Source organism: Apus apus, chromosome 24, assembly GCF_020740795.1.
Source record: "Apus apus isolate bApuApu2 chromosome 24, bApuApu2.pri.cur, whole genome shotgun sequence".
NCBI lineage: Eukaryota > Metazoa > Chordata > Aves > Apodiformes > Apodidae > Apus > Apus apus.
This window is the reverse complement of record NC_067305.1, coordinates 4,668,952-4,692,001: the sequence shown is the minus strand read 5'-3', so window position 1 is coordinate 4,692,001 and position 23,050 is coordinate 4,668,952. Positions and strand designations below refer to the sequence as shown.

At 61.5% G+C, this 23,050-nt stretch overlaps 2 protein-coding genes across 4 annotated transcripts; one reads left to right on the top strand and one right to left on the bottom strand.

The window, feature by feature from the left end:
* Positions 1 to 1,238: 1,238 nt before the first annotated feature.
* On the bottom strand, positions 1,239 to 7,965 carry TMEM59L (transmembrane protein 59 like). Of its 2 annotated transcripts, none has more exons than XM_051639500.1 (8): positions 7,813 to 7,965; positions 6,347 to 6,452; positions 6,010 to 6,104; positions 3,935 to 4,081; positions 3,739 to 3,838; positions 3,290 to 3,401; positions 3,038 to 3,179; positions 1,239 to 2,798 (listed from the first exon to the last, which is right to left on the bottom strand). In XM_051639500.1, exons 1-8 carry the CDS (start codon positions 7,963 to 7,965, stop codon positions 2,640 to 2,642), a joined length of 1,014 nt encoding a protein of 337 aa, XP_051495460.1. In that variant the 3' UTR covers positions 1,239 to 2,639. The 2 variants fall into 2 exon arrangements, with proteins under 2 accessions (XP_051495460.1, XP_051495461.1); XM_051639501.1 differs by having other exon boundaries at positions 3,038 to 3,155.
* A 5,198-nt stretch (positions 7,966 to 13,163) lies between these two features.
* CRLF1 (cytokine receptor like factor 1) lies at positions 13,164 to 22,475 on the top strand. Of its 2 annotated transcripts, none has more exons than XM_051639484.1 (8): positions 13,164 to 13,315; positions 18,052 to 18,330; positions 19,643 to 19,772; positions 20,087 to 20,256; positions 20,710 to 20,867; positions 20,942 to 21,110; positions 21,597 to 21,775; positions 22,333 to 22,475. In XM_051639484.1, the coding sequence occupies exons 1-8, from the start codon at positions 13,222 to 13,224 to the stop codon at positions 22,354 to 22,356; spliced, it is 1,203 nt and encodes a 400-aa protein (XP_051495444.1). In that variant the 5' UTR covers positions 13,164 to 13,221; the 3' UTR covers positions 22,357 to 22,475. The 2 variants fall into 2 exon arrangements, with proteins under 2 accessions (XP_051495444.1, XP_051495446.1); XM_051639486.1 differs by having other exon boundaries at positions 21,597 to 21,779.
* Positions 22,476 to 23,050: the final 575 nt, after the last annotated feature.

The window sequence follows — 23,050 nt, the reverse complement described above, 5'->3', positions numbered from 1 at the left end:
TGGATGGGGCTTGGAGCAACCTGGGCTGGTGGGAACGGGGGTTGGAACTGGGTGTGCTTTAAGGTCCCTTCCAACCCAAACCATTCCATGAGTCTATGATGACAAGCAGGGGCTGTGCTCCAGCAGAGGAGCTGGCAGGCACAGACCAGGCTCCACATCCCCTCTGGGGATCCTTCTTCGGCTGCAACTCATGTCAAGCACCCCAGCACCCACCCGCAGCCCTCCCCGGGGTCGGGCAGCACCTCCTCACCCCCAGCTCTGTATCCCAAAGAAAACAAGGAGCTGAGACCAGCCCCAGCCCCGGCTCCTCGGGGGCCCCGCGCGGCTGCTGGCTCCGAGGCCGGGACCCCGCTGAGCTACCGAAGTGCTAAAACCCTCCAGGCCCTGGCGCGAGCGTTTGTGTCGTGCTTGGCACGGGGAGAGCTCGGCTGTGGTGTGGACACGGGCACCACGCCAGGAAAAACACAGGCAGAGGAGGGAAAGGTGGGCACCCGCACGGGCCGGCTACGCTTTCCCTCCTTGAAATGAGTGGTTTCCAGTGGGAAAAGCCCCCGTTCCCCAGCCCTTCTTTATAAGCACCGTGAACATGCATGTGTGACCCCCTCCTTGCAGCTGAGGGATGCACGTGTTGGGCTGCAGGGCCCCCATCCCACCCCACGCCCTCTTTGCACCCACCGAGCCCACCCAGCCCGGGGGTGTTGGTACCACCTCCCCAGGGGATGCGGCATCTCCTGAAAGGCTTGAAGAGGAACCTCTTGATCCAGGGAACCTGCTGGCCCCGCAGCAGAGCGGAGCATCACTCTGTGTCCGTGCGAAGCAGCCCAGGCAGGGGATTTCCCTCTGGTTTGCCAGAGTTTTCCTCCTGGCTCAGCCTGAAAAAATGGGATGTGGGGCTGGGAAGGAGATGTGCTCTCCCATGCCAGGGCTCAGACCCGCTCCACAGCTGGCGCCGGACACCCCAAAGCCACCAACTCATCCAAATCTGGTACAAACCTTTTATTTCCCCTCTGCCCGTGCTGCCCAGCCAGCTCAGGGCTGGGTTTGCCCTTCAGAAGCGAAGCCAGGGGGGCTCCACAGCTGCCCTGTCCCGGGCTGCACCCCAGGGACCAGGAGAGCCACCCTGGCTGGGACACCTCAGACTCCACCAAGCTTCACACTGAGCCAAGTGGCCAAAAAGCAACAACAAAAAGGGTACCCCAAAATGGACACAAGGCCCCCCCTATCACCCTCTCACGCCCCACCCCCCAGACCCAGTTCCCCAAACCCAGTTCCCCAAACCCAGATATGTTGCACGGTGAGAGTGATATGGAGCAGCACAAAACCAGCAGGACCAGGGACAAGACCCCCCCTGCCTCACCACGCCATGGCCCCCCCAAGGTCCCCCCAGTGCCAGGGAGTAGCCGACACATGGATTGAAAATTGCAAGGGTGGGGGGTCACAGGTAATAAGTTAATCTGTACAGGGGTGTTAGGTGGGGGTGGCAGGGACAGCCAGTCAAGCCATCCCTCCCAAGCTCAGGACTGTCCCCCTGGGGTGCAGGGGGCTGAGGAACCACATGCCAGAGTGAAACAAACCACAAAATGATGCACAAAGTCAAATGATGGAGAAGAGCAGGAGACAGGGCCATGGCCAGGCCTGCAGTGAGCCCATGGGAGCAGAGCCCTGCAGAGCCAGGGGATGGAGGGAACCACACCGAGGGGCTGCACTGGGGTGAGCCGAGGGGGTCCTTGCTTGGCAGGGAGACCCCAGGGCTGGCCCTGTGCTCCCTGGGGACATGGAGACTGGCTGCCTTTAGGTCCTGCCATCAGCCACAGCTCCACGGGCTGAGCTGCCGCAGGCAGGGATGCTGAGCCCAGAATTAAGCCATTCTGGCAGCTCCCACCTTCTGCCCGAGCTTGGACACAAGCTGGGATCACGAGGCAGGGAATTGCTGCCTTGTCTCCTGCTTGGTCCCACTGGCAACCAAAGGCATCATGGAGCCGGGAGGAGAAGGAACCATCCCAGGGCCCCTCCGGGAAGGGGCCGGCTGGGCCCTCATGTGGGCACAAAGATCCCCTCCTCTCCTCGGCTGCCAAGGCCAAATCCATTCGCCACGTTTCGGGTCCCCAAGGGAATCGGCTCCGGCCGGCGGAAGGGAGTTCCCAGGGCCAGAGACGGCGCCTTGGAGGCTCAGCCCAAGGTGGGAGGCCGGGGATGTGCCGAGCCAAAGCCCCGAGGGCTGCAGACACTCTCCATCCCCCAGCGCAGCCGGCTCCCTCCTGCCCGGCGCTGGAGCCGTGCCCGGAGGGCTGCGGGGCCCTGGGGGCTCCGGGAGGAGACAGACCGGCCGCTCCGAGGATGGGCTCCCCCCGGCCTCCCCGCTCTGGCAGCTTTGCTCTTGGCTCTTGAGTGTTGGGAAACCAGGATCCCAGCAAGCAGCGTGTCTACCGAGGAGGCAAAGCTGCTGCCTGGCTCCCGGGAGCCTGCTCGGGACAGGGGGACCAAGGTGTTTTGTACCCATGGTCCCCACCAGGCCAGAGCCTGGGGTGCCCCTCTGGGAGCAGGGGCCAGCCAGAGGGACAGGGGAGCAGGGCTGGGGACAATGCCATGGGGACAGTGACAGGGAGGTGGCGTGGAAGTGATGGGAAGGGGTGGCACAGCTACAGGATGGTCTTGTCCAGGTCGACCTTGAGGGGCAGCGGCCCTGCGTCCTCACTGCCTGCGGGGCACAGGGTGACAGCGATGACGGGCGGCAGGGGGAAGGCGCCGGGGCCATCCAGGTCCTCCAGGTACTCCTTGTCCCCATTGATGCTCAAAGGCTGCAAGAGAGGCAGAGGGGACCATGCAGGCCCGCAGCAGAAGACAGGACCCCCTTGTCCCCAGGGAACACCCTGGGGCTGGCAGGGGATGTGCCACATAGCTTGGACATGCTGGCAAGCCCAGCATGGTGGCCAGGGACCACAAACACCTTGGCCATGTCTCACCCAGCCGTGACGGGGAGACCCAGGGGGTCAGGAACACCCCCCCTGGGCTGCACTGAGCACTGCTCACCCCATACCTGGGTCTTGACGTGCTGCTCGGGGGCAGTCACCAAGCTGGCACAGCTCAGCCACAGCATCACCATGATGGAGAGGAAGAGGCAGGCGGCCAGGATCCAGCGAGGAAGGCCCGAGCGCCTGTGACACCCCCCCGCCCCCCGCCCAAGGGAAAGGACGGAGTTTATGGCAGGGCACGGGGCTGGAATTTGGGGAGGGGGGAGCATCTGCTCCAGGGTGTCCAGCAGGTCCAGGTCCAGCCCCACTGCACCTACTTGGACATGCAGCCGAGGAAGTCATGTTCCGGCTGGGGGGGCTCCGGGGGCTGCGCCTTGGCTTTGTCCCGGGGCTCCTTCATGGGGGGCCTCTCCCCCTTCACCCGGGGGCCTGGTGGGGAAGAGGTGATGCTGAGCCTGGGCACCCACCATGGGCACCTCTGTCCCACTCCCCCTCCCCTTGTCAGCACATGGTTGGGTGCTGGGAGGTCCCCTCTCCCCCCAGGGACCCTCTGCCCACTGTGAGGGGCTCTGAGGATCCCGCAGCTTCTTGGAGCAGATCCTGAGTCCAGACTCTCCCCCCCTCCATGTGGCTGCAGGGTGTGGGAAGATAATCAGAGCTGAGAAGTGGGTAGTTTGTTTAGCTCTGGAGAAATAAGGTGAAAACCAGGAGAGCTCAGAGGCTCCTGGACCCCCCACCCCCCAAGGCAGCCCAGACCCCCCTGCACCTGTGTGGGGCTGGGGGACATGGAGGCTGGACCCCAGTCCTGGCCGCTCCGGCTGGGTGTCCTGCACTTCAGGTACCAGATACTCCACCTCAGGCTGGGACTGGTGGGTCAGCAGGGAAAGAGGGAGAAAGTGGTGAGGGGGGGGGTCCCCACCCCTCTCAGCACCCAGTAGGGAGGGGACACAGGACACCCCCACCTGGAACACCACGACTTTGCCATCATCTGCCTGCAGGTAGAAGGTCCAGGTGGAGGAGATGAAACTCTGAGCAGAGCTGACAATGTCGTTGCAGAAGGTGGAAACCAAATCAAACATGGAGAACGATGGCTCCTTCAGCACCAGGCTCTGCAAAGGAGCATGGACATCGTGTCACCACTGTCCCCTCATCACCCACCCTAGGGACAACATCCCCGAGGACGTGGCTGGGTTGAGGTGGACACTCAGGTTTGGGGCTCAACCTGCGTCTCCTGGGGCTGGGGATGTGCAGGACCTGTGGTCCAGCCCCAGGAGGGTCACTGAGCCTGGGCCTGAGTCCCCAGGGCTGTCACCCAGCTCTAGGAGGGTCAATGAGTCCCCAGGGCTGTCACCCAGCCCCAGTGCCAGCACCCAGCTCCAGGACTGTCCCCCAGCCTCTCGGCCATCACCTGGCCCCAGGAGGGTCACCAAGCCTGGGATTGTGGTCCCCAGGGCTGTCATCCAGCCTCAGGCGGGTTACTGAACCCGGGGCTGAATTCCCCAGGGCTGTCACCCTGTCCCAGGGCCGCCACCCAGCCCCGGAGCTGTCACCCGGCCCCGCGCTCGCACCAGCTCTTTAAACAATAGGAGCGGAGCGGCCGAGATGCCGAGGGCGTTTCTCTCTGGCAGCCTCCCCGTGCCCTGGATTCTTGGCCGTCGCGGCAGTTTGTTATTTTTAAAGCATCCCTGCTGGAATCCGCTTGGCTGCTCCCTGCCACTGGCTCCGAACATTTTCCGACAGCCCCTTGCACGGTCAAACCAGCAAACAGGAAATAAATAGGTCAGATTCTGTATCTAATTATTATGCTAAATCTGCTTTGCCTGCTTGTCTGGGAACCGAAGGAAAAATGCTTGAGGGGGGTGAAGGGGGTGACAGCCCTCCCTGTCAGCTGGGTGGCCCCCGGTGCTCATCCCTGACCTCGGGGCAGGGCTGGGAAATGGGATCAGACACTGGGAAGGTCTCAAAAACAGGCTGCAAAGTGGTTTTCCAAAGGAGCTGCAGCTCTCTCCAGCACAGACTCATCTTCATCTGCACGTGTACGAAGCCAAAAGCCTCTACCTTGGCCCAAAGTCTGTATTAATTAATTGGGCAAAAGCTGAATTAATTAAATGTAGGAGGGGGAAAAAAAAAAAAAAAAGTGTTGCTAATTGCAGGGAAGGATAAGAGATGACAACTGGGGGGATCTGCAGCAATCATGGAGGCTCTCACCCTGGGAACTGGGCAGAATGGCCCTGCCTGGCCCCTGCCTCCGGATTGAGCCCCTTCAGTTGGGTTTTGTGCTCTGGAGGAAGCAGCATGAGGGGCTGGTGGTGGGCATGGGGCCCCTGGGTCGCAGGGACATGTGTGGCAGGGGACACAAAATAATGTGGGATGCAGCAGGTGGTGGGAGCGCGCAGGGAGCACGCCTGGTCCCAACCTGCCCTGGGAAAATGCCAAGGGATGGAGGGATGGAGGGGTGGAGGGGTGGATGGATGGATGGATGGATGGATGGATGGATGGATGGATGGATGGATGGATGGATGGATGGATGGATGGATAGAAGGATGGAGGGATGGATGGATGGATGGAGGGATGGATGGATGGTTGGATGGAGGGATGGGCTGCATGTGTGGGATGTTGCAGCCTCTAGCTCCAGGGAGAGCAGGGACAGGGCAGAGCTCCTGTGGGAGGAAGAGATCCTTCCTGAAATGGAACCAAGGCCAAGTCCCCATGTCCCAGTGTCCCCCCACAGGGTCCCAGGCAGGAGGTGGCTGGTGGGCTCAGCAGGGTGGCAGTGCTCTCCATCACACTGGTGTTGCCTGCTCTGCCTGGCAGCTGGACAGACTTTGGTCCCTGCCGTGCCCAGCGTGACCAACACACCCCACAGCTCCAGGCTCCTGGCAGGGGTGACCCCCTCCCCAGCTGGTCCTGGGTGATGCCAGAAGGATGGAGCATTCACAGCACATCCAGCCAGATGCAGGGATGAGCAGACCCATGATGGCCAGTGGCACCAGTGACAGGGTTCGGGGGGGGGTCCCCCATCTCCCTGGCCCCTCACCTTCTCCTTGCTGCTCTCCACCTCAGGCAGCTGGTTGCGGCACCCGGTCACACAGCCGAGCTGCTCCTCCATGTTGCTGTAGGCTTCAGCACAGGCTGTGAGATGGGGGGGCAGGGTCAGGGGGTGTTCGACCTCCCTGATGAGCCCCACAGCCCCAAACCCCCCCGCCCCAATTTACACCATAAAGCTGCAAACAAAGTTGCAGTGTCCAGATGTGGCGTTGGAGAGGGATGGGTGGCAGGAAGGATGCTCGGGAATGCAGGAGGCACCACAGTGGTGCTGGGGGTACGTGGGGCACCCCCCCGGGAGGTGTTTGGGGGGGCTGCCGGCTCCTCACCTGCTTCACACTCAACCCTGGTTGTGTTCAGCTCGGCGCTCGCATCCACGAAGTGACAGATGGAGAACAGCCGGCAGCCCCGGTAACAGGCGTTGAGAACAGCATCCTGCAGGGGGAGGAGGAGGAGGAGAGGAGCTGGCACCACGCTCAGCCGGACCCCCCCGCACCCCCATGTTGGGCACCGGCCACTGCTGCCCTCTCACAGGACCCCCACCGGGGCTGGCACCCCAAACCGGGGTGATGGCGTCCCCAGGGGAGGGAGAGCTGCCTTCTCCCCCACCCCCGAGTGGTGGGGTTGGCACGTGGCTTTGTCCCCATGGAGGCTGTGGCCGGTCCCCCCATCTCTTCCCGGGGCACTTGGCACCAGCTGGGCCCTGGCACGGGCTGGCAGGAGGTGGGGGCTGCAGGGGGGCGGGTGTGCACGGGGGGTGCATGCACTGGGGGGGTGGCTGGGAACACACTGGGGGGGATGCACGTGGGGGGATAATGGGTGTCCCCCACACACGGGGGTCTGTGTGTCCCCAGGGAAGCGTGGGCAGGGCTGGGAAGGAGCTCAAGCCGAGTGGGAAAACAGCTCCACACCAGCCCCGGCAGCAGGGGCTCTGCCGAGGCGCTGGCCTAGATATGTCCCTGCCACTGCAGGGGCTCGGGGACAGTCCTGGTGCCACCACGGGGGCTCGGGGACAGTCCTGGGTGCCACAGCCTGGCCTGCAGCACAGCTGTGCCAGCCCCGACCCAGGGCTCCCCGTGACGCTCCGGGTCCAGCAGCCGCCACATCCATCCGGATCCCGGTTGCCACGGCTCGGCACTGGCCCCCGGGCTGGCCCCAGCCCCGCTGGCCCTGGGCCACCACCGAAGCCTGTGCCACCCCGCCAGCGACGGGGTGCGGGGGGCAGCTGGGGGGCAGGTGCCCCCTGTGTCCCCAGCAAGGCCTCACCAGTGGCACCCCCAGCCCAGGGAGGCCACTGCCACTGCGGGAACCCCAAATCCAGCGCGGGTGAAGCCCTAACGGCTGCCCTCCCCGGGGAGCCCCACAGCCGTGTTGGAGGAGGCCACGGGGGCTCCCCCAGAGCCCCCACAGTGCTGCCCGTGGGGGTGCCCTGGTGTGGGGCCGTGTGGTGGCAGCACCCGTGCGGGGTGGGCTGGTGCCCCCAGTGCTTCCAGTGTTCCCAGTGCTACTGGTGCTCCCCGTGCCCCCAGGGCCCCACATGCACCCGGTACCCCCCGTGTCCCCGGTACCCCCTGGTGCTCCTGCTGCCCTCGATGCTCCCAGTTTCCCCCACTGCTCCCAAGTCCCCCCCATGATGCTCCCAGTTCCCTTGATGCTGCTGATGCTCCCCGTGCCTCCCACACCCCCCATGTCCCTGGCATCCCCGATGTCTCCGATGTCCCCAGTACCCCCGATGCTCCTGCTACCCCCGCTGCCCCCAGCACCCCCGGTGCTCCCGGTACCCGGCCGGACTCACGGCGGCGGCCCGGCGGGGCAGGCTGCGGCCGCACTGCCCGCGGCACCCGGCGGTGTCTCCCAGCTGGGACGAGAAGGGGTCGGTGGCAGCGGCGGCGGTGGCGAGCAGGGCCAGGCCGAGGGCGAGCAGGGCCCGGGGGCTGCGGGCCGCCATGGCGGGCGCGGAGCGGCGCGGAGCGGAGCGCACCCACCGCCGCCGCTGCCGGTGCCGGTGCCGGCCCCGCCGTGACGCGCCGTGCGGCGGGAGGGGGGGGGGGGGCCGGGGCCGGGGGCGGGGGGAGCCGCCGCAGCCTGTCGCATCCGCCGGTACCGGCACCGCTGGGCAGCGCGGAGCGGGGAGGATGCGGTGAGGGGGTGCGGGGGTATCGCAGGATGTGGGTGGATACTTGGGGTAGGGCTGCAGAGCGGGGGATGCTCCGGCACCGGGGGATGCAGGAGGACGGGGGCGAGTCTGGGGACGGGGGGTGTGGGGGCGAGGGTGGGGGGCACAGGGGTACCAAGGGATGCAGGAGGACGGGACGGGGTCGGGGGAAGGGGGGCGTGCCAAGGGATGCAAGAGGATGGGGAGGGGATGTGCCCAGGCACGGGGAAGGTGGGGGATGCACAGGGAGCAGAAGGTGTTGGCGTAGGGGGTGTTGGGAGACTAGGGGCCGCCGGGGCTGTAGGGGAACACCGGGGGCTGTAGGGGACACCGGGGGTTGCAGAGGGATCAAAGGGGCACAGCAGGCCTGGGGGATGCAGCGGGATGGGGGGAGCAGCAGGACTGGGGACCACACCGACACCTGCAGCGCAGTGGGACTGGGGAGGGGAGATGGGTACGGGGGGAGACCTGGGGACCTGCGGGCACACTGGCACTGGTGGCACACAGAGACAGGAGTGCAGAGGGATGGGGCTGCCCTGGAAGCGCATGTGCACCGGAGAGCCACAGCCCCAGTGCCCCCCGGGCCGGCACCCCCACAGGGACCATCCCCAAGGAGGGGACAAGCCTCTCGCCCTCAGCCAGCGTTAGACCCAGACTTGCCACCCCCAGTGGCCCTCGGGACCCCCGTGAGTCACCTTCGTGTGTCCCACCCACACCCTGGCCCCGCAAGGCACACCCTCCCCCCCCGCTAGGGCGCTGGACTCTCCCTGACACCCCAGATTTACAGCTTTGATTTCCCAGGATTTAAAAGACATAAAAGGCTGCGCCTTGGCCCCCGCTCGCCGCTGCCCTGCCCATTAGCCTTATTTATGGCAGCACCCCAAAGCCGGCCGGGGGGGGAGAGGAAGAGGAGGGGGAGGAGGGCTGGGGGCTTCGCTAACCTCCCGCCCTAATGGGGAACACATGGCAGGACCCCGGGGCGGGAAGGGGGGTGGGGGGTCTCCCGGTGCTAGCTCAGGGTTGGGGGGTGCTCCACGCCCTGGGGTGGAAGGAGAGGGATGGGGGTGGTGGGGTCCCCTCGGGGCTGACCGGGGAGCACAGCCCCGTGCCCCCCCGCCCCCCGGGAGCAGGGAGTGGGGCCTCTCCTCGCCCCGCTGCTCTCCGCCAGCTTATTCATCTTGTTAATCAAAGCAGGGCCCGGAGAAAACGCGCTGGGGCCGGGGCTGGCGGGGCTGGAGGGGCTGGCTGGGCTGGGGGGGCTGGCTGGGCTGGAGGGGCTGGGGGGGGCTGTGCCCACCCCTTCCCCCTCCTGGAGCCCGCCCAGCCCCTCGGCCTCGTGTCCGGCACCGGTGACAAATGGCCGAGTAAACGGCACAGATTGGGGGTGTCACCCCCAGCCACGGCGCCACAGGTGAGGTTCTCATCTCGGGGGGGAGGGGGGCACGACTACACACGGAGCTGAACCCCCATCCCAGAGGGATGGAACCCCCCCGGATACGGTGCTGGGAGCTCCATGCCAAGGCCGCTGGGCAACGCACCTGCCGGCCCAGCCCACGCTCCACCCACTCACCTTCCCACGGAAAAAAACTCTTTTCCCAGGCAATAATATTCCAGTTGGCAAATATTTACCATACACCCCCCCCTCTCCTCTTCCCACCCCCCCTCCAGAAACACTCCATGCCTTTTGCATTTATCACTACTGACCTACATTCATTATTTCTTTTGTGGAGCCCTTTGTGATCCCACCCGCTCCTCCCACCCTAGCTGGGGGGTCACCCCATGGCCAGGGGACTGGTCACCCCGTGTCCCCACCCTGCTGAGCCCATCCCTTCTGCTCAAGCACCCCCTTGACATCAACTGCATTTTTTCTCCCCCCTCTAGAGATTAGCAAACTCCCTGGAGGGACTTTTTGTGCTTTCCCAAAGCAAACAGAGGCAGGAAGGTGCGGCCGCCCGAGGATGCTCTGGAGTGAAGGGGCTGTAATGGGGCGGGGGGGGGAGATGGGGGGTGGCAGAGAAGGGGTTAAGCGGGTTATAAATTACCCATGGATGTGGAAATGTGACTGAGAGGAATATAAAGAAAACTCTGACTGCTGGATTCTTTGCATTTCTAGCCTCTTTATTTTTCCCCCAGGTCACTTTAAAAGGATGCAGGCAGTCAGAGGCAGCTCCGCTGTGCCTCTCTCCTCCTGCTTTTTTCCTGGGTTTTTTTTTGGGGGGGGTTTTTGTTTGTTTTTTACACCCTGGCCCTCGAGCCAGATGCTGTCTCTGTCCAAGGACTTTATGGAGCGAGCTCTGGCTGGGAAATCAAGTAATTAGATTAATTCAGGGTAGATGTGCTGGGCCCCGGCCCCGGTGACACATGATGGAGGTGCTGGCAGGAAGGTGACAGCTGGTGGGAAGCCAGACCCAGGATGCTCAGCTCGGCTTTGGGGACATCACCAGGGCCGCTCGGGGGTCCTGTATCCATTCGTGGGGGTGCTGACATCACGCCTGGGCAGAGCAGGGACGTGGCTGGACTTTTGGGAGCTGGGCCCCATGGCCAGATCCTGCACCGCAACAGGGCAAAGAGGCCCTGGGAACGGAGCCACCCGGGGGGGGCAGTGGGACACGCCAGCCCCAGGGGACCCCCCTGGTGACGCGGACAGCCCCGTCCAGGGGACAGAGGAGGCCAGATCCTGCCTCTGGGCTGGTGCTTGTGGGCAGGAGGGAGCAGCCCTTTAAAGGTCATGGTCAAAGGGCAGCACTGACCACATCTGACTCAGAGCAGCTCTGTCACCACCGGCCACATCCCGCCACCCCCCGGGTGCTGTGTGGGTTGGGGACCTTGGGCACAGCAGGGCTGGCTCTGTCCTCCACCCTGTCCCCAGCCCACAGAATTAGGGCCAGGTCAGAGAGGGCAAATGTCCTCAAGCCACCTGCGGTGACACCTCGGGCATGTCCTTGGTGACCCCAGTGGAGACCAGGTTCCCCTCTCCTCCCACCACCACTGACCTTCCCCCTGACCCCCCAGCCAAACCTCAAGCCACCTATGTCCCCTCTGCCAGCTCCAGGGCAGGCATCACCCCCCCCCCCCAGGGAGCCCACCCATCCCTGCTTCCCACACTAAATCCAGTTCACTGGGGGCTCTGGGTGGATGCTGAGGGGCTTAACGGGGTGGGGGTGGGTTGGGAGGAGAAGGCAGCTGGGCCAGGCAGCGCAGGTGGGCAGCTGGGGCAGCTGCTGCTCCCAACCCCAGCTCCAAGGGGGACACTTCCCCTTTGCTCCCCCGCCTCCCTCCACCCCCCACCCCAGGGGAGCTTCCCGGGGGGATCCGGGCGGTGGGTCGGGAGCGCGGGCGGCCTCGGAGCAGCCGTGATTCACTCGGCCAGACTCTGCGGCCGCTGGGGCTGAAGTTTCTCAGGCTGGGTGGCTCCCGGAGCCTGACATTTTTGGGAAATTTCAACAAAAACACTTCAGAAGCTTCCAAAAAAACGGGACGATGGGAAAGGCATTGTTTTGCCTCCCTCCCGCTCTCTGTTTGGTTTTTGTTTTTTTGGGGTTGTTTTTTTTGAATTTCCTTCCCCAAGCCGTGCAGCCCCTCCAGCGGGTGTCAGCACCTCGGAGCCAGCAGTGACTCCCTCACAGTGTCACCCCCCTCTGTCCCCACGTGGCCGCAGAGCTCAGCCCCCCCCCCCCCCCGGTGCTGTGGGGTAGGGGCTGACTCGCCGTGTCACCCCTTCGGAAGAGGCACCCTGGGCCATCCAGGGGGCCCTGCCACCCCTGGCTCTGTCCCCCTACACTGTCCCCTGCAGGGAGTGATGGCGCTGTCTTCATATCCGAGGGAACGAGGACAAGCAGAGCTGGGACCGGGAGCAAAAGGACAGGGAAAGCCACCGGGCAGTGTCCCCATGGGCTGGAAATTCTCCCCCACCCCCGGCTCTGAGCCCTCAGAGTCACCCACAAACCTCAGCCCCAGCAGCGGTGCCGTGGCCTCAGGGCTCCCAGCCCCATCCCGACCTCAAGGTCAGGGTCACCCAGGTCCGTCCATGTCCCCTCCAGGGGGACACACACACAACCCAGGCACCCGCCTGATCTTGGGGCACCTCATCCCACACCCCAAGGCTCAGGCAGACCTCAAGGTCACGCAGCTGGGGACAGGCTGGGGGAAGGTGGCCCTGCCACCTCTGGGACCTGCTGTCCCAGGGATGTGTCACCACCCAGCCAGGGGGCTGCAAAGCTCTTGGTACCACCGAGTCCTGGGGTGAGGGGGGACGGGACGGGACCGGGGGGGACGCGGGGGTGGAGCTGCGGTGCCCAAGCCGACGGCTTTGTCACGGTGCCGGCGACACAACGGGACACCGGCTCCGGGCTGCCCCGGGGACAAGTGCAGCCCCAGCCCCGCGGTGGCTCGAAACCACTTGGGGGCGGGGGGGAGGGGGGGTGGTTTCCCACCTTTTTGGGTTCTTTTGGGAGAAAGAAAAAGAGACGTTGGGCTGGACAGAAAATGTCGGGATTTCAGGGAAGAGAAGTCTCTTTTTCACCTAAAAAAAAAAAAAAAAAGTAATAACGGGATATTGGGCTGCTAAAGACCCTTTTGATGAGGGGGGAGGGAGTGGGAGCCCCCCCCGCGGGACCCGTCCCGGCCGGCCGTGCAGCAGCGGGAGCGGCCCCGGGGGCACGGGAGGGTCCGGGGAGGCCGCGCTGAGTCACCCGTGGGACGGCGGCCCCGGGGCGGCTCTTACTCACCTTCCGCGGGGTTGGGGGGGGAGCGGGACACCGGCCCCCGGTTGGACCGGGGGGGGCTGGAGGGGTGTAGCATCCCCCGGCACCATCGGGCGCGCACCGCGCGTCGGGGGTCGGTACCGGGGCCGGTACCGGAGCGGGGCGGTGGGGCCCCGGGGTCGGTGCCTTTCTGCCCCCCCGGGGGCGGGCTCGGGCGGGGCGGGGCGGGGCCAGGGCGGCATTTAGGGCTTTGGTTACCGGGGGGTTGCTCAGACTTGCTCGGGACTTCCCCGGACGTGCCGGTACGCTCCGCCGCCCCGGGCACCGACGGGCACCGGAGCCGGCCATGCCGCCCGTTCCGCCGTTACCGGGGCTCCCCCCGTTGCTTCCCCCGTTGCTTCTGCTCTGCTTGAGCCTCCTTCGCGCCGAGCCCCTCGCCTGTGAGTACCGGGACTTACCGAGCGGCTCCTGTGAGGTTGCGCGCGGGGAGAGGGGGGTACCGGGGGTCCCGTCGGGGCCGGGGCGGGCGCTGCGCGGAGCCCCCCGGGACTGCCCCGATCACTGCGGGCCGGGCGGTTCCGGTCCATGGAGCGTATGTCCCGTCCCCGTATGTCTCCCCCCCTGCCCCGGGATGCGGGGGGCATCGGCGGGCGCACCTCGGAGCTGCGCGGCGCAGGGTAACGGGGACCCCCCAGCGGAGAGCGAACGGGACCCCTTGTCACCCCCCGGCAGGCAGCCGGGACCCCCCGCCCTCCCCGTCCCCGCAGCCCAGCTGGGACCCCCCTCTTCTCCCTGCAGAGAACAATAGAGGAACCTTTTTCTGCCCCCCCTCCCCATCTCCGAGAGCAGCAGGGGCCCCCCTCCTCCTCCCCTGGGAGCAACGAGTGCCCCTTTTCCCCATGGAAAAGAGGGACCCTTCACCCCGACAAGGGTGGGTGTCCCCTTCACCCCCCCCCCAGTCTTGCAGACCCCCCCTCCCGAAGAACAATGCGGCTCCATTCCCCACCCAGGACAATGGAAACCCCCGTCCTCCGTCCGGAGAACAATAGCGAACCCCTTCCCCACGCGACCCCCTCACACTCCCGGGAGCCATGGTCCCCATCTCCCCCTCCCAGAGCCTCTGAGACCCCCCTCTTCCTGCTGAGAACAACGGGGAGCCCCCCTTCCCTCTGGGGATCCATGCCCCCCCTGTCCCAGAGAACAATGAATCCCCTTTTCCCCACCCAGAACAATAGGGAGCTCCCTCTCCCCCTCATTTTGGGGGGGAGCAATGAATCCTTCCCCAAAATAGCCTTGGGGGGCTCCCCAACGCTGCCTATTTTGGGGGACCCACCCGGCCATGGTGGCAGGTCCTGGAGGTGCCACCTGTGGGCTGAGCTGTGGGCGGCCTCAGCCCCAGGAGGATTAGGGTCCCCCCTTGCCCTGGTGGGGGGTGGGATATGGGTGGGCTCCCCAAAGACCCCCTGAGCCCGAATTCACCCCCGTCCCACCCGTCGCCTCGTTGCTTCCCCCGCGGCCGGAGCGAAAGGGAGGCAAGATCCCTGCTCCCTGCAGCAGGAAGTTTGGCTTCCTCCCTATGATGGGAATTTCTCAAGGCGATGGATGTTCGCTCCGCCGCGCCAAGAAAAGCCACCGTGTCCCCACCCCTGTGTCCCCATCCCTGTCCTTGCCCTGGGGTCCCAAACCCCCCCCCCCCATCCCCATCCCTACGTGTCGTTCGCGGGGGGAAGTCTCCCGGCGGCAAGAATTGAGGCAGGAATTGCAGAAGGAGCAGAGGGAGGGAGGAAAAATGTTCCCAAAAATCCATTCAGGAGCTGTTAACAGGAGCCTGCAAATCAAGGCAGTTTTGGGGTGCCCCTCCTCCTGCCCCCCCCCCCCTCCCGGGGGGCTGGAGGGGTTAAACCCAGTGGGAACAACGTGGGGCCACGACCAGATCTCTTTTTGGGGCTGACCCTGCGTGGTTGAGCTCACCCTGGTTATGGGATTCCCAGTACCACTCGGCCACACACTCATCCCAGACCCCCCGTGAGGTTGGGGGGAGTGGGAAATGGGGGGTTCCCCCATTTCCCACTCCCCCCAACCTCACGGGGGTCTGGGGTGAGCACTGGCCCCCCAGCCCCTCGACGTGCAGCGCAGGGGGAAGACAAAGCCAAATCTCCTTTTAGAGAGTGAATGTTTCCCCTTCGGTTGCACGGGCTGGAATTCCTGGGCTTTTTATAAATCCCTCCTCGAGCCGAGGGATGGGCACCAGAAATGCCAGTTTGGGGAGGAGAAGGGGGAAAAAAGACAGTGGGGAAAAAAAAAAAAAGGGATAAAGCATTTCTGCCCGAAAAACTCATTCCTTGAACTTTAGGAGAGCTCTAAATAGATGTGAATCCATTTTTGCCTGCAGAATTCGGGGCTTCCCAAATCTCCTTTTGTTCTTCAGGGCGATTATTTCTATTCTTTTTTTCTCCTCTCCCAATAAATCTATTTTTAATTTTTTTTTTTTAAACTGCCTGATCTCCAACGCTTATCAGAGGGTTGGTTTGGGGTTGGAATTTTGTTTTCCTTCTTTTTTTATTTTTTTTTTTTTGTCTCCTTCCCTTTCCCAACCTCTTAAAACGCCGAGAAATAAAATGAAATCCGGCCCTTCGGAAGAAAAGCATAAACGTTCCCGACACCTCGGAAATGTGGTTTTACTTTATGGCATTACTTAGCACCTGATCAGCATATATATCTATTTTTTTTTTAATAGGAAAGCCATAAAAAACCCTGGAGCAGGTATTTTCGTTGCAACTTGCACATTCCACAGGGCTGCCTCGAGTCTCTCCGGCCCTTTCCTCTCCGATCGGGAAAACTTCACACTTTTCCCTTTTAAAACACATGTTCGGCGCCGGGTCTGCGTGGAGAGGTGGGGGGGGGGTGGAAATTGCAGAGGAGAAAAAATAAATAGGTGTATATTTATATAAAATAGGCTCCTCCAGAGGCTCCTGCTTGGGAGAGAAAAAGCAAATCGCAGGGAAAAAATCATGTATGTCTATAAAATTGGCCTCTCCAGAGGGTCCCACTCGGAGGACGGGAAATGTGTTGCTTTTACGGTGTCCGTGTGTGTTTCTGGTGCTGTTTAGATGAAGATTTAGGAGAATTAGGGCCTGGAGCTCGGGATGAGGAGCTGGAGCAGCCCCAGCTCAGCGCTTGGGTAACGGAGGAGCAGAGAAGCACAGAGTATTGGGGGTTGGAAGGGAGCGGGCGCTGGGTGGGCACTGGGTGGGCACTGAGTGGGCTTGGGGGTTGAGCCCCTACCCTGGGAAGGGTGGGATGGATTTGTGCCGTCGCCCAGGGGTGCTCGGGATACCCCGGGATACCCCAACGTATCCTGGATGTTTCAACAACCCCCCCCCCCCCAACCCAACGGCATCCTCGGGGCGAGGGGAGGCACGGCTCGTCAAGGTATCTGCAGGGTAACGAGGATTTGGGAGCATTAATTGTAGGGGTGGGGGAGGGAAGGGGGCACTGCAGGCGCTGAAAGCCGAGCGGGGCCCGGGAGGTCAGAGGGGACAGGAGGTCGCGGCGCTTTCCGGGAGGTAATTTGGGATATTAGCCCGGCGCGTGCGGATGGAGCCGATAAGGACACGGAAAACCCCGCGGCGGGGCCGGGGGAGCCTGGGCTGCAAAGCCTGTTGGGGGGGGGTGCTTGAAAGAAAGCAGCGTTGTTGGGGTGGGGGGGGGGTCCCCAGCATGGAGGGTCTCCTCGGATGGGGTCCTGGGGGGTCCTGGCACTGAGGTGCCAGGGATGGGTTTTGGCAGCACCTGGTGGCACTTGGTTGGGGTCAGTGCTGGGGTCTTGGCCAGGAAAGCCCTTCCTAACCCTTGCTGGGGGGATCTGGGGGCGCTTCCAGACAATGTTCTTGGGAAAGGGGGTGTGTGTGTGTGGGGGGGAAACAACCCCAATAAACTTTCCGTGGCTGCTTTTCAAATCCTTTTGTCGTGAAAAGTTGACAAAGCCACAACCCAACACCCTGCCCAGCCTTGCAAAAGCCCCCACGTGGTCAAGACAACCCCCACCCCAGCCTGGCTCCTCAAAGGCCCCCCAAGGGCTGCTGCTTCTTCCCAGAGTCATCCACCCCCCCAAAATTCCCCCCAGGAGCCCCCGAGCTGGTGGGGACAGAGCGGCTGAGCCCGGAGCCTCGTGTGCTCCTGCCTTGGCTGCCTCGTGAGGGGCTGTGCCCTGATCAGTATACACATCTAGAGATAAAAAATATAGACTTAAATAGAGATAAAACAGGTTTAAGATACATTAAAATAGGTGTTAAAATATTTAAATTCAGTAAAAAGCTATCCTGATTATGCAAATATATTAAGGAGCTATTCCGAATATCCAAGTCTATAAAAAGCTAATTCAAATATTTAAATATATTAGAAGATATTTTGAATATTTAACTGCATTTAATATTAATTTTGAATATTTAAGTAGATGTAAAATATGTTCAAATCCATTTTAAATATATAGAGATAGCTATAAAATCTGTTTAAAATATATAGAAATAGATACAAAATCTCTTCAAATATATAGTAATAGATACAAAATCTATTTATGTCTATAGCAATAGATATAAAACATATTCAAATGCATGCAGATATAGAATCCATTCAAATGTATATAGATATAAAATCTATCCATGTACAGAGAAATTGATATAAAATGTATTTAGGTGTGTAGAAATAAAATACATTCAGATGGTTATAATTATAAAATACATTCAAATATATATACAGATATAAAATCTATTTGTATACATAGAAACAGAAAACCTGTTTAAATAGATAGAAATAGAGAGAAAATCCATTTAAATAGATAGATATGAAATTTGATTAAATAGATAGATATGGAATTTGATTAAATAGATATGAATTTTGAATAGATGGATGTGAAATTTGATTAAATAGATATGAAATTCGATTAAATAGATAGATGTGAAATTTGATTAAATAGATGTGAAATCCATTAAAATAGATAGATACAAAACCCATTTAAATCTATAAAGTCCATTTAAATATAGAGCTACAAACGATACGTCGATACGTAAAGACAGATCTAAAATTCACTCGAATAGACACAAAACAGGTCACACACAAGCAAAACGAGATCTGAAATGATCTATTTTTCTCTTCCCCACCCCTTCCCCTGCTGCAGACCCCGCCGTGATCTCCCCCCAAGACCCCACCCTGCTGATCGGCTCCTCCCTGGTGGCCACGTGCACGGTCAGCCCCGAGTTCCACCTGAAGGCTGAGGATCTGTACTGGACCCTGAACGGCCGGCGCTTGCCCCCCACCTCCTACACCCCCCTGGGCCCCACCAGCCTGGCCGTGGCCCTGCCCCGCCTCAACGGCTCCAGGCAGCAGTCGGGGGACAACCTGGTGTGTCACAGCAGAGACGGCGGCATCTTGGCCGGCTCCTGCCTTTACGTTGGATGTAGGTGGGGTGCGCGTGGCGCTGGGGTGTCACCCGGCCCCGAGGCTGCTCTGGGGATGGTCGTGGAGTCACCAGAGGTGGGAAGGCAACTAGCAACAAGATGAGAGGGCCTGGCCTTAAGCTGCTCCAGGGGAGGGTTAGGTTGGATATTAGGAAGCACCTCCTCACGGAGAAGGTGATCAGACATCGGGATGGGCTGCCCAGGGAGGTGGTGGAGGCACCGTCCCTGGAGGTGTTCAAGGAAAGGCTGGAGGTGGCACTTGGTGCCGTGGTCTGGAGATGCGGGGGTGTTAGGTCATAGGCTGGATTTGATGATCTTCAAGGTCTTCTCCAGTCTCAATAATTCTGTGATTCTGGGAAGGGATCTCCAGTGATCGTCCAGTCCAACCCCCTGCTACATCAGGATCCCCTGGAGAAGTTCCCACAGGGCTGCATCCCGGGGGGGGGTGAATGTCTCCAGAGAAGGAGACTCCAGCAGCCCCCTGGGCAGCCTGTCCCAGGGCTCTGTCACCCTCACCATATAGAAGTTTTCCCTCATGTTCAGATGGAACTTCCCACATTCCAGTTTATACCCATTGTCCCTTGTCCTGTTGCTGGGCTCTGCTGAAAAGAGCCTGACTCCATCTCCTGACTCCATCTCCTGATCCATCCTCCTCACACCCACCCTTAGACACTTACAGACATTAACAAGGTCTCCCCTCAGCCTTCCCTTCTCCAGGCTGAGCATTCCCACCTCTCTCAGCCTTTCCCCTTAAGAAAGATGCTCCAACCCCCCCAGTCATCTTTGGTGCCCTGTGCTGGGCTCTCTCCAGCCTCTCCAATCTTGTCTGTTTAATCCCAGGGAGAATTCCAGGGATCCCCACACCCCAGTTCTCACCAAACAGCCCGTGTTTTGCCCCAAAACAGCTGCTCCGCTTTACCCTCCCTGCAATTCGTGCCCTGCCCTGCAGCAGAGAGGCAAATTTTGGCAGGGCCCGGGTGAAATCATGCTTGTCCGAATCAATAATCGTAAGATTTTTATCTCGGGCTATTTTAAGGCTGCTGTGATGTCCCAGGAACCGAGCGGCTGAGCTGGGAACGCAGCTCGGGCTTGTTTTTTTGGGTTGCTGCTGCTGACAAAAAAACAACCCAGCTCCAGGGCCGGGTGTGGGCAGGAGCAGGGAGGACCCAAACCCCTCCAGCAAACACATCTGCAGCCACGGGGCTGGGAACCTGTGGGGGACGGTGGTGGCATCACCCGATGGGACCGTGTCCTTCGTTTCATCCCCCTCTGTCTCGTTTATTTATTGGGGTTTTTTTCCCCCCCTCCCAGTACCACCAGAAAAACCAGTCAACATCACCTGCTGGTCCAAAAACATGAAGGACCTCACCTGCAAGTGGGCACCCGGGACAGAAGGGGAGACCTTCCTGCACACCAACTACACCCTGAAGTACAAGCTGAGGTGAGGCACCCACCTCGATTCCAGTTGTCCTTCAAAATAAAATAAAATGCTGGCATGGGATTTAAAGGCCAGTGGGGAACGGGGAACCTGATGCCTCCTGGTTGATGTGATGAGTTTCCTCGGGTCTTGGCTACCACGTGCCAGGGTGGAGGAGGGTGAGGAGAAGCTGGGAGCCACCAGACGAGGTGTGGGGCTGGTAACTCAACCCCTCCCCAGCACCATGGGGTTGAGCAGCAGATAAATGAGTCCCAGCCATTCCCACTGGGAATGGGGTGAGCACCCTCCCTGGCTCAACCGTGGTGCTGGTCCTGCAGGTGGTATGGCCGGGACAACACGTGCCAGGAATACCACACGGCCGGGCCCTACTCCTGCCACATCCCCAAGGACCTGGCGCTCTTCACGCCCTACGAGATCTGGGTGGAGGCCTCCAACCGCCTGGGTGTGGCCGTCTCTGACGTCGTCATGCTGGACATCCTTGACGTGGGTGAGTGTGGGTCACCGTGCGGGCGACATCACGGCAGGGGGGTGGGGAGAGGGTGGTGGGTTCACCACGGTGGGGCCCTGGGGGGGCTGCAGGAAGCGGGCGAGATGTGAGCAGAATTGCTCCTAATCCAATTAGGCTGGGTTCTCCAAACCAGGCTGGATTCTCCGAAGGGTTTGGAGGATTTTTCCTCATCTTTGGAGTTTTTTTGCCTTTGGGGTTTTTTTTCTCTTGGCTTTGGGTTTTTTTTTTCTCTTGGCTTTGGGTTTTCTTTTTTCTCTTGGCTTTGGTGTGTTCTTTTTTCCTCTTGGCTTTGAGGGTTTTTTTTCTCTCTGCTTTCGGTTTGTTTTTTTTTTTCTCTTGGCTTTGGGGTGGATTTTTGGGTTGGTTTTTGGTCTTTTTTTTCCCTTCACCCCCGTGGCTCTGCCTGCACCAGCCCCTGCCCTGTCCCCACAGTCACCACCGACCCACCATCAGACGTGCACGTCAGCCGGGTGGGGGACCTGGAGGACCAGCTCAGCGTGCGCTGGAGCTCCCCGCCGGCACTCAAGGACTTCCTCTTCCAAGCCAAGTACCAGATCCAGTACCGGGTGGAGGACAGCTCGGAGTGGAAGGTGGGTCACCATCGGGGTCGACGCCGAGTTCCCAAACCGTGCCACGGCTGCCTTCTCCTCTCCTCCCCCCCAAGGTGGTGGATGACGTGGGCAACCAGACGTCGTGCCGCCTGGCCGGGCTCCGTCCCGGCACCGTCTACTTCGTCCAGGTGCGCTGCAATCCCTTCGGCATCTACGGCTCCAAGAAAGCCGGGATCTGGAGCGACTGGAGCAACCCCACCGCCGCCTCCACCCCCCGCAGCGGTGAGCATGTCCTTTGGGGGTGGTCGGGGGGGTGTCAGTGACACTGTGCTCCCCCTTTCCAGCACCCCCGGGGTGGCGGGGGGCATTCCCTGCTCCGTGCCGGCTCCTGGATTTCTTGCAGAGGAGCCAATGTGGAGCCCAGCTTTCCCAACGGGGGAAGCCAGGTTAGATGTTAGGAAGAAATTCTTCACTCTAAGGGGCGTGAGGAACTGGAACGGGTTGCCCAGGGAGGTTGTTGATGCCCCATCCCTGGAGGTTTTTTAAGGCCAGGTTGGACGAGGTTTTGTACAACCTGGTCTAGTGGTTCCCTGCTCACGGCAGGGGGGTTGGAACTGGATGATCTTTAAGGTCCCTTCCAACCTTCATGATTCTATGGTACTAAAACTCTGCTCGTTTCCCTCTTGCCCACCACAATCTACAGCGTTGGGGACATGGAGGTCCCCTTATGGTGACACTGACTGATCCCCCCCCACCTTGTCCCTGCAGAGCGAGCAGCTGGGGGCTGCGACCCCAAAGGGGGGGAGCAGAACACGACGCTGCGGCGGGAGCTGAAGCAGTTTTTCGGGTGGGTGAAGAAACACGCCTACGGCTGCTCCAACCTCGGCATCAAGCTCTACGACCAGTGGCGCGTGTGGCTGCAGAAATCGCACAAAACACGCAACCAGGTAGGTAAGGAGCCTTTCACACTTCTTATCCCTGGCTGGGGGGGGATTTGGGGATGATGGGGGGGGACACACACAGATGTGGGGGTGAACCCCCCCAACCTGGGGATGCTGGAAGGGGGACACAGACCTCGAGGGTGCTGGAGGGACAATGTGGGGTGACCCTGCAACCTGGGGATGCTGAAGGAGGAATGCCAACCCTGGGGATGCCAGAGGGACAATGTGGGGTGACCCCAACCCTGGGGATGCTGTAGGGGGGGCCACTAACGCCAAGGATGCCAGAGGGAGAACGTGGGGTGACACCAACCCCAGGGCTGCTTGTGGGGTGATGATGCTGGAGGGATGACACCAACCCTGGGGATGTTCAGGGGAGACATGAGGTGATGCTGTGTCTCCCCAGGGAGTCTGGGGATGCTTGGGGGTGGGGACACGTCGTAACACACACACACGGTGACACCAACCCCGGGGGTGTTTGACAGGGGAAGGAGGGAGGTCGTGGGGTGCTCCTGACCCCGGGGCGCGCGGCCGGGGGCGACGCGGGGCTCTGCTCCTCCGTGCAGGTTCTTCCCGGCGATAAGTTGTAGCCCCCGGGGGACCGAGCGCCGGCAGGACGACACGGGGCGCCCGGCGCCCACCCGGGACCACCCGCCCCGGCCCCGCCACGGGGGAGCAGGAAGGCGGCCGGGACGAAACGCAGCCCCGCAGCCCCGGGGGGTGGGCTGGGGTGAGGCGGGGGGGCCGGGCTGGGCCAGCCCCTGGGGTCCCACGGGCCCGCAGCCCCCTGCACCCCGCGGCAGCGAGGGGACCCTCCAGCCTCGCCCAGCCGGGGGGGCTGCAGAGGCTTTGCTCCTTCCCCACCAGCTGGAGCAGCCTCTGGGATGAAAGGGGCAGTGGGGGCTTCCCGGGTGTCCCCCCCACCCTCCGGGCAGCCCCCCCCGAAGAGATTTTGGCTGATTTTTTTTTTTCCTTGGGGACCCAAGTGTGAGCACACGGGAAAAGGGGTGAGGGTGGGGGAAATCTGTCACCAGGGAGCCCCGGGGGCTGGTTTGGGGCTGCTGGGGTTTGCCCAGTGCCTGCTCGGGTTTTGATTCAAACCAGCCTTATTTTGGTTCCATTTCAGTCAATTAGGAACAGATTTAAGCTTAATGCCAATAAACCTCTGAAACCCCACTGGGGTCTGCGTCAGCAGCGCGCGGGGACGGGGATGCAGCGGGCAGCCAGACAGGACCCGTGGCCCCTGTCACCCTGTCCTCGGGGACCAAGCCAAGGCGGTGGCAC

Bases quoted from the DNA above. Each gene is read 5' to 3' on its own strand.
- CRLF1 (XM_051639484.1), top strand. From the start codon at position 13,222: ATGCCGCCCGTTCCGCCGTTACCGGGGCTCCCCCCGTTGCTTCCCCCG. The intron at 13,316-18,051 runs GTGAGTACCGGG...CCCCTGCTGCAG, and splicing joins TCGCGCCGAGCCCCTCGCCT to ACCCCGCCGTGATCTCCCCC. The intron at 21,776-22,332 runs GTAGGTAAGGAG...TCCTCCGTGCAG, and splicing joins CGCACAAAACACGCAACCAG to GTTCTTCCCGGCGATAAGTT.
- TMEM59L (XM_051639500.1), bottom strand. From the start codon at position 7,965: ATGGCGGCCCGCAGCCCCCGGGCCCTGCTCGCCCTCGGCCTGGCCCTG. The intron at 6,105-6,346 runs GTGAGGAGCCGG...CCCATCTCACAG, and splicing joins CAGGGTTGAGTGTGAAGCAG to CCTGTGCTGAAGCCTACAGC. The intron at 3,180-3,289 runs GTAGGTGCAGTG...CCTTTCCCTTGG, and splicing joins TTCCTCGGCTGCATGTCCAA to GCGGGGGGCGGGGGGGTGTC.